We start from the raw sequence: 9,580 nt of genomic DNA, 5'->3' as shown, positions 1-9,580 counted from the left end.
AAAGTTGTTCATGATTGGGTTTTGGTCATACAATGTCCCAACACCTCCCTTCACCAGTGTGTTTCCCACCACCAGTGTCCCCAGTTTCCTTCCACCCTGCACCCCTAGTCAGGGACTTCTCTCTTCTCTGTCTCTCTCTCTTTCTCATTCTCTCTCTCTCTCTCTCATACCTCTGGGAATTATGGTTTGCAATACAGGTGAGTGTGGAAAGGTAGGACTACAGCTGAATCTCACGAAGACAATGTTTATGAGAAACAGCCTTGTTCCTGATGCCCCATTCGCTCTCAATGGAACGACCATCTCCGAATGCAACAGCTATGTGTACCTAGGTCGAGAGGTCAACATGACAAATGACCTGGCACCCGAGCTGCGCAGGAGGAAGAGAGCGGCTTGGAACGCCTTCAAGAACGTCGAAGAAATAGCTAAGAGGACGAAGAACCTCCGGCTCCGGGCACATCTCTTTGATTCCACTGTTCTTCCTGCATTAACATATGCCTCAGAGACCTGGGCCCTACGCAAACAGGATGAGAATGCTATTCAGGTCTCCCAAAGAAGAATCGAAAGAGCTATGCTTGGAATATCACGTTTCACTCAAATGAGAGAACGAATCCGGAGTTCTGACATCCGTCGACGATCAAGGATCAGGGACGCTGTCTCATTTGCCAAGGTGTCGAAAATCAGATGGGCTGGTCACGTAATGAGATTTAAAGACGACCGTTGGACTAGAGCTGTTACTGATTGGATTCCACGGGATGTCAAAAGACCGCGTGGCCGCCCACCTACCAGATGGTCAGACTTCTTTGTCAAGATCATGAACAATCGGTTTGAGGCCCTTCATGTTCCCGGAGCTAACAGATGCCATTGGGCTACACTAGCACGTGACAGGGACAAATGGAGACGTTACTGGCGCCCGCTCGAGCAAATCAACGACTAACGGGAAGTTAAGTGATTAAGTGATTAAGTGAATACAGATACGGTACTAAAAGGTTGTCATGTCTATCCCTTTACCTGCTTTCAGCACTTAATTCTTGTCCAGAATGATCATTCCTAACTATTATTGTCATGGTGGTCCCTTCTCTATCCTAACTTCCCTCCCTTTCCCCAGCCCTCTTTTCTATTGTCCCTGGGTAATCATCTCATTATATGTCTTTTTTTTTGTGTCCCACAAATGAGTGTAATCATCCTATGTCTGTCTCTCTCCTTCTAACCCTTTACTCAGCATGATACTCTCCAAATCCATCCATTTATAAGCAAAATTCATGACTTCATTTTCTTTTGGAGTCTGCATAGTATTCCTCTGCGTAGATGTACACACTTTTTCCAGTCATCTTCTCAAACAAGTTGAGTTATTTCCAGATTCTGGCTATTGTGAGTAGTGCTGCAATGAACATAGAACTTCAGATTGTGTTCTTGCTATGTTTTGGGGGGTCCCTCAGGTATATTCCCAGAAATGGTATGGTTGGGTTGTATGAAATCTCAGTTTCTGGGTTTTTTAGGGATGCCCATATTGTTTTGCACAAAGTCTGGACGAGCTGACCAACAGTGAGAGTCCCTTTTTCTCTGTATCCACACCAGAACCTGTTGTTCTTGTTTTTTTTTTTTCTGATGTGTGTCAGTCTCTGTGGTGTGAGATGATCTCTCATTATTGCTTCGATTTGCATCTCCCTGATCATTAGTGATGTAGATCATTTTTTGTGTGCCTTTTGACCATTTGTATTTATTCTTTGAGAAAATTTCTGTTCATTTCTTCCCATTTTTTGGATGAGATTGGACATTATTTTTCTTGGAAAGTTCTATCAGTGCCTTATATACCTTTGATATTAATCTCTTATCAGATGGGTATTCAGTAAATAATTTTCCCCATTCCGTGGGCTGTCTTTGTAACTTGGGTGCCATTTCTTTTGAGGATCAGAATCTTCTTGATTTAATACAGTCCCATTTGCTTCCACTTCCTTGGTCAGTGGTGTCTCATCATTGAAGATGCCTTTAGATTCAGTGTCATGGAGGATTCTGTCTACGTTTTTCTCCAAGAACCTAATGGATTCAGGTCTGATATTGAGGTGTTTAATCTATTTTCATATGTATCAACAACCCCTCATGGATAGCTAAAGCTATCCTTGGGGAAAAAAAGATGGGAGGCATCACCTGCCCCAATTTCAAACTATACTACAAAGCGCTAGTAATTATAACAGCATGGTAGTGGACTAGAGACAGACCCTCAGTTTAATGAAATAGAGTTGAATATACTGAGACAGACCAGCAAATATATGATCATTTAATCTTTTTTTCTTTTTGCTTTTTGGGTCACACCCGGCGATGCTCAGGGGTTACTCCTGGCTCTGAACACAGGAATTACTCCTGGTGGTGCTTGGGGGACCATATGGGATGCCGGGGATTCAACCTGGATCAGCTAAACACCCAACCTGCTGTACTATTGCTCTGGCCCTGATCATTTAATCTTTGATAAAGAAAAGCAAGTAATATGAATCAGAGCAAGAAAAGTCTTTCCAACACATGCTGGGTAATCTAGACAGCAACATGGGGGAAAAAATGAACTCAGACCTCTTACACCAAGCACAAAAGTCAGGTGGGTTGGTTTTGAGTGGAATGGAAGGGAAGAACTGCATGCCTTCAGGAAAGAGAACAAACTCTCACCTAGGAGCCTGGGAGTTGGGAGCAGCAGAATCAAAGCTACCAGCTCCTTACGAACCCGAAACCTCTGTGTGTGTCTGTGTGATTGCGAACGGACTTCCCTTTCACTCCGCATTTGCTGTGTTTCTGTCTCCAGAGTGTGACTATGTCAAACGGCAAAGTCAGCTGCAAAGGAATGGCCCAGCTCAATTAACCTGGAAAAGAAAAGGATGCCTCTGAATCTTCCCAGGTACACGGTCCAGGCTGACAACTCGGGGCCTTATCAGAATGGGACCCACTGACTCCCCTTTCTGCCGGAAGGCTCCGTAGCCCACAGCCACACCCGACACGCTCCGATGTAGAAACAGCTCAGCTCCACAACTGAAGCTCATCAGACTGCCAAACCATAAAACTGTTCCAGCTCTATAGTTCCTGAACTGTTGCATATTTGGTTTTGCAACACCTCCAAATTTCACAGGACCGTCAGCCAGTGGGAACACAGGAAATCTGATGGGAAATTTGTGTAGAAGACCACAATGAGCAAAAACAGTGACACAAAAGGCTCAAGTAGCACCAACCAGACCAGTAAACTCTCAGATTAAATTCTCATTTAGTAACACCATGGTGAGATACAGCAACGATCATAAATTGACTTTCGTTGATCTAATTTTTGTTCATTCCATTTGCCTTTGTGTTCTAATAAGCAATATGACGTAAGTACATCTGTGCCTGTAAGGCGGAAGGCTGGAGGGGTGGGTGGGAAACTGAGGACATTAGCGGAAGGATACATTGACGGTGGGGTTGGTGTTGGAACATTTTTTTCTATTAGTGAAACACCATGAGGTACAGTTGTAGATTTACAAATTTTTGTGCTTGGGTTTTGATTATAAGTTGGAACATTTAATGCCTGAAACAATTGGATTATGAACAACTTGAGGAAACCATGGTGCTAAAATTAAAAAATTCTAAAAAGATAAATCAAGTGGTAAGACTCTTGCCTTATACTTGGCCAGCCCCAGTTTGATTCCCAGCATATGAGTCCCTGAACACCGCCAGAAGAGGTCCCTCAGCACCAAGCCAAAAGGAAGCCTTGAGCATTGCTAGAAGTGGGCCCCCAAACTTTTGGTGAAAGAATAAAATAATGGACAAACAAATGGGCAGTTTTGCATTTTAGAAAGAAAAGCAAAGTCTCTTAACAGCGCAGAGTTCTGATCACATCCATAGAGATGAAACAAAAGAATTATTTCCTCAACTAATAAGAGAGGGCATTAAAAACAGAATACTTTAAGAATGTTTTCTGCTGCCATAGAGAAGCCCCTTAGGAATTCACAGAATTAAGGCAAATCTTGGAAACTAGCTTGATCATTCTGACTTAATAAGAACAACTGTGAGTCCCATAATTTATTCATGATTTCGTACTATGAATTATATTGTTTTCTGCCACATATGATTTTCCTTAAACTTATTTACTCTCACTGGTCAAATGAGCTCCCATGAGTTAATATTTAGAGTTCTCAAGCATGTACATTTGTGTTCAACTAAATTGAATTCTATCCTGATCAGCCATGTTTGGATAGTTTTGTCCTATGTCAGATTGGATACATGATGGTCATGATCTTTTGCTAATTTAATTCTTGGGTTAATATTCCATTTATCAAATAATGCTAACCATGGGATGCTTTGACCACCGATGAGACCACAGCCTTGCCTTCAAATGCAGAAGTTTGAATTCATATGTTTCTTATTTTTGTGTCTTGGGACGTATTCAGAAACACATTTTTGCACATTTTTGTTCTGCTTTTGGAGATTCTCCAAGGGAGAGATGTGTCAACTCTATTTCCACGTGAACCCAGGAGCTCAATTCTCAACCCTCCATCTCAAGTGTGATCTGTGAAAGAGACACAGCTTGTTTATGCTGATAAAAGCCATCACTGGTCCGAGGGACTGGGGTTATTATGTAAGCAACAGTGAGAGAGAAACAGCGGGCATGCTTCTGCTTCTCCAGGAAATGGTAGTTGGGTGCTTAACATCACAGTTCTCGGCTTCTTTCTGGCTTCTTCCTGCACCTTCAACCTCATAAAGTTTACCCGGGCTCCTGGCGAACTTTGGGTTTCTAATATAACTTAGTGTTTCCTGTGTTGGAAATTAAAACAGATTTCAAGAGCTCTATTTTAAAATGTTCGTGAACACATTTGAAGAAAACCACGAATCTGTGACATGTGAATAACATCTTAGTACTACTGTCGAGTCACAGAAAAAAAAAAAACAGGGAAAAGAAGATTCCCAGAAGATGAAATAAATGGAATGTCACCAGGCCGGATCTGATGAGATGATAACCATCTTTTGCATCCTCGATAACAAAAAGATGAAGGGATCACCTGCCTACCAGCAGTTTCTGCTCTAGCCACCTGACTCATCCTGAGATTCATCAAAGAAGATGCGAAAGGGGCTGGAGCGATAGCACAGCGGGAAGGGTGTTTGACTTGCACACGGCGGACCCAGGTTCGATTCCCAGCATCCCATATGATCCCCCCAAGCCCCACCAGGAGTAATTCCTGAGTGCAGAACCAGGAGTAATCACTGTGCATTGCCAGGTATGACCCTCCCCCCCCCAAAAAAGATGAAAAATATGCAGCTGGCTGGTCTGTCTCTGTAATGTTTCTGCAAGATATGCCCGTTCACCCCTCCACTTACAAAGGCACAAAAGAGGAAACTCGTCGTCCATTACCCACTCTGGGATCCTGCCTGTGGGGAGGCATTCTGTCTGTTTTCTCTCTTTCCTCTCCCTTTAAGTAAAACCGCTCGAGTCTAGCCAAGTTTTGTTTCTTGCTTTTCATCTTCCATCACCGGAGACAACCTGTCTGCTAGCTACAACGCTCTTATTAAATTAGTCTGGCCTCAAGGAAAGTGCTCATTTATTCCAGAACATGAAGGGGCTAATGAAGGACAGACGTAGGCAGGGAACTGGATTTGCCTTGTTTCCAGGACCTTCAGAGAGGCTTCCAGAGTCTTCCCACTTGGCCGGGCTCCATGGTCATTTGCATAGTTAGGGATTAGCGGTTACAGTTATATATTTGCCTAAATTGTTATTTCAGTAGGACCCGCTCCTCTTTCTACGCGGATAGAATCGGAAGATTTGGCTCCGCCGCCGAGCCCTGGCCTGGAATGCTGTCCTGGGGATGATGTTTATTGAATCCGTTCAGTCACCTCTCTTCAAGAGCAGCTCTATTGAGACGTGATCCCTACCACACAGTTCACTCATTCAAAGTGGATAATGAATGGCTTTTTCAGAGTCGTGCAAACCATCATCACAATCGATTCTGGAGCATTTCTGCCACCCTCCCAAACACTCCCCAGCTCCCCAAGTCTTTTCCTTCCCTGCAATCTCCCCACCCCTTGGCCTGAGGCAACCGCAAATCTATTTTCTGCTTCTCTGGCTCTGCCTCTCCCGGGACCTCCTGACAAGCAGAATCAGACAGTGAGTGGTCTTTGTCAGGAAGTGTTGCGCCAAGCCTCCTGTGCTCAGAGCGTGTCTTTTTTTTTTCCTTTTTGGGTCACACGTGATGATGCTCAGGAATTAGTCTTGGCAGTGCCTGGGGGACTGTATGGGATGGCAGGGATCGAACTCGGGCCAGCCGTGGGCAAGCCAGAGCTCTCCCCAGTGTCCTATCAGTCCAGCACCGTCAGAGCGTGTCTGGGTGGATGTGGCTGCGTTTCCCCTTCCCGTGGGTCCTTCCTCTCGCCCAGGGACTCCACCACTCACTGACCCACTCATCTCATGGAGACAGGGGGCTCTTCTGAACAGCATTGACACACTCTGTGCTGTCAATACCACCGAGTTCTTTGGGTTTAGAGCTTAGGCCTAGGAGCAGAATGACTGGATCCTGTGAAGTCACAATGCCAGTTTCTCCAAACTGCCAGACTGTTCCCTAATGCACTTTCGAAGTTCTGTGAGAACAGGCTGCTTTTATATCTGCATCTTTCCGAGGCTGAAAGCTCCAAACATTTCAAATATTTCTACCTCGGATTGAGTCTTCCCAACACGCCCAGAGGCAGGGATCACTCTACCCACTTTAGAGACGATGAGAAACACTTCAGCAGGGTGAGATGGTGTTGGTGTCGTCCAGATGCTCCGAAGCAGCACCCAGCCCCCCGCCCGAGCCCCACTGCTCTCCACCCTGGGGGAGTGACCCGTGGGTGGGCCTCCTTCCTCCACAGGTCTGGGGGGGCGTGGAATTTTCCTGAGGGGGCTAAGGTCTGTTGTTCTTGTTGCCCACGGAATCTCTGGCGGTGTATTTTCTATGCCTCAATCAAAGTCAAATCCAGCACTGATCCCAAAGTCCAGGCATCTCTGTACTTCCCCAGCACTGAAGGAGGACAGGACCCAAAGGACACGTCTTCTTCCGTGCCCCCTTGATTATCGGGAGTCTGACAATGAGGGCCTGGAAAAAAATAATACCCAAGGTGGCAGAGCACGAGAAGTCAGGACAACTGCATCGAACAGGAAGTCAGGGGCAATAGCACGAGACAGGAAGTGAGGAAACTGCATCAGACTGGAAGTGAGGGAGATCCCGTAGGACATAGGATAAAAAGGAAGTAGGGGACAGTAGGGGACAGGAATTCGGGGGAGAGGACAGGAAGTCAGGGAGATAACACCAGACAGGAAGTTGGAGGATAGCATGGGACAGGAAGTAAGGGCAACATTAAACAGGAAGTGGGGACAACTCGGAACAGGAAGCCACACGGGAAGGGGGGGTTGTTGGGTAGAGAGGCTGTTTGGCCTGAGACCGCACACAGGGCCATACTAGGACGGGATGGCATGGCCCGGGTGGCAGCCTGCTGGTGGCCCAGCGTGGCAGGCACGCACCTACCGGGGGCCAGACCTGACTTCCGGTGGGGCATAGGAACTGCTCCTCCCGCCGACCTCGGGGGCAGGCACATCCTTGCAAGGGGGCTTCCCAGCGCCCCCTGTTGGGACTCACGTGGCTCTTGAGGCTTCACCAAGGTGCCACCAGAGGGTGAGATGCTCGGGCCCCAAGGCACCCGGGGCCACATTTCAAGGGCTCGATAGCGACAGAGCTCAGTGACTGAGCCCTGGGCTGGTCCCCTAGAGTGGCCTTGCTGTGCTTTCTTCGTCTTTGAGGCACGTGACCTCCTGAGCAGGGCTAGGACCCTGGGCCACTCCTGGGGCCCTTGGCCAACTGCATGATTCAGTGCTGGGACCCCGAGGTGTGGTGCTTCAGTCCTAGGAGTCGGGGAGGGCATGTGATGCCTGGGAGCCAAGCCCTGCTTGCATGCGATGCATCCCTGGCCCTCACTCCCGGCCCTGCCACACGTGTTCATGAATGAAGTCTTATTGGGGCGCAGCCCTGCCCTCTCACACATGTATTATGTGGGTGTTTTCCTGCTGTGGACAGTTGCAAGGGCTCAGTTATCCACTCTCTGCAGGGTTAGAGGAACAGGGCTCTGGACAGAGGGTCAAAAGGCCCACAGGGGTGTCCCTATAGGTGTCAAGATGGCCACACACACACACACACACACACACACACACACACACACACAGTGGGGTGGGTGCAGAAGGTCCCTCCAGAGGGCAGGTCAGAGCAGGGTTGTGTGTCTCTGTGTGGCTGTGACTCTCCAGGAAACCACACGCTACAGCTCTTTCCACTGGCTTTATTCCCTCCACTCCAGGCCGGTGAGGCAGCAGCAGAAACGAAATGAAAAGTGGGACCCGCAGTTTCCCAGGTGGTCACTGAACCCCAGCTCTAACCCCGTGCCCTGAAAGTGACTGTACACATCCCATGACTCTGAGCCTAGGCTGGGAGCTCAGGCCTGGCCATGCGTGATGGGGCCCTACATGGTCAGCTTGTCTACAGGGGCTCGCGGCAAAGGAAGGCAGAGCTGGAGCCAAGAGGTGGGACATGAGCCTTCTTCTGGCCCTCCTCAGGTTCCCTCTGGACCCTCAAACAAGGACACCCCCAGCTCCCCTACCCAGTGATCCCCTGGCTACTGACCAGAGGGAGCCTGGACAATCTCTCTGATCTAGCCTGCGTGTAGTAAATCCCCTGGCTACTGACCAGCAGGGGGCTGGACAGTCTCTCTGGTCTAGCCTGCATGTAGTGAGTCCCCTGGCTACTGCCCAGCGGGGGGCTGGACGGTCTCTCTGGTCCAGCCTGCATGTGGGTGCCCCATGCCTGGCCAGGAGTCCTGCTCCCTATTCCTGACCTTGGGGTCAGCCTCTGGGGCGTGTCCTCTGGGTCCCCTGGCACTGAGAAGGTTCCCGGCAGTTGGGCGAGCCCCGGAGCAGAGACAGGGTAAGGTGGGGTGGTGCTCTCAGAAGCTGTGGGTGCTGCAATGGCAGACTCGTGCCCTGGCAGAGGGGGCGCCTGCTGGCACACCCACAGGAGGAAGACACGGGGCCCTTCCCGCGAGGACGACCAGCCCCGGGGCACGCGCTCACCCTCCCTAGCCTGGCTCTGACACTGGCCTTTTGCCATCACCCACTGAACTACTCAACTACAAGGGAACAAAGGAAAGAAAACCCTTTCCCAGGGCCGACCTCGCAGGGTAACACTCCCCAGCCTCCCCAAGCTTGAGCAGGGTCCGGGCGAGGGTCCCCCGAGGGCCAGGTCTCAGGGCCTCCGTCTGGCACGCTGCCGCCTCCGCCGGCGTCTCCTCCCCTGTGGCTGGGCCGGTGGGGTCAGCGGCTGCTTCCCGAACCGCTGCATGATCTCCCGGATGCGGGCCAGGTTGGTCTTGCTGAGCGTGAAGTCACAGCGCGTGGCGCCCATGTCGTAGCCCACCAGGCAGTTCTTGGTGGACGAGGTGAAACCTTCGGCCCTGGCCGTGACCACGTACTCTCCGGGGTTCAGGAGGCGCCAGTAGTCCCCGTCGCTGGCTGGGGAAGGAGGGCGGGGGCGGGGGTGGGGTGGGGTGGGGAAAGAGATGG

General features: G+C 49.4%; 1 protein-coding gene across 1 annotated transcript in view; it reads right to left on the bottom strand.

Annotated features, from left to right (window-relative positions):
* Nucleotides 1-9,263: 9,263 nt before the first annotated feature.
* The window catches only part of CPXM2 (carboxypeptidase X, M14 family member 2), a 181,165-nt gene continuing 180,848 nt past the window's right edge, over nucleotides 9,264-9,580 (bottom strand). The window contains exon 13 of the mRNA XM_056112237.1: nucleotides 9,264-9,529. Coding sequence (XP_055968212.1) covers nucleotides 9,264-9,529 — 266 coding nt within the window. The remainder of the gene's footprint in view (nucleotides 9,530-9,580) is intronic.

Source organism: Sorex fumeus, unplaced genomic scaffold (assembly GCF_029834395.1).
Source record: "Sorex fumeus unplaced genomic scaffold, SorFum_2.1 ptg000016l, whole genome shotgun sequence".
Taxonomy (NCBI): domain Eukaryota; kingdom Metazoa; phylum Chordata; class Mammalia; order Eulipotyphla; family Soricidae; genus Sorex; species Sorex fumeus.
This window is presented reverse-complemented; position numbering and strand designations above follow the sequence as displayed.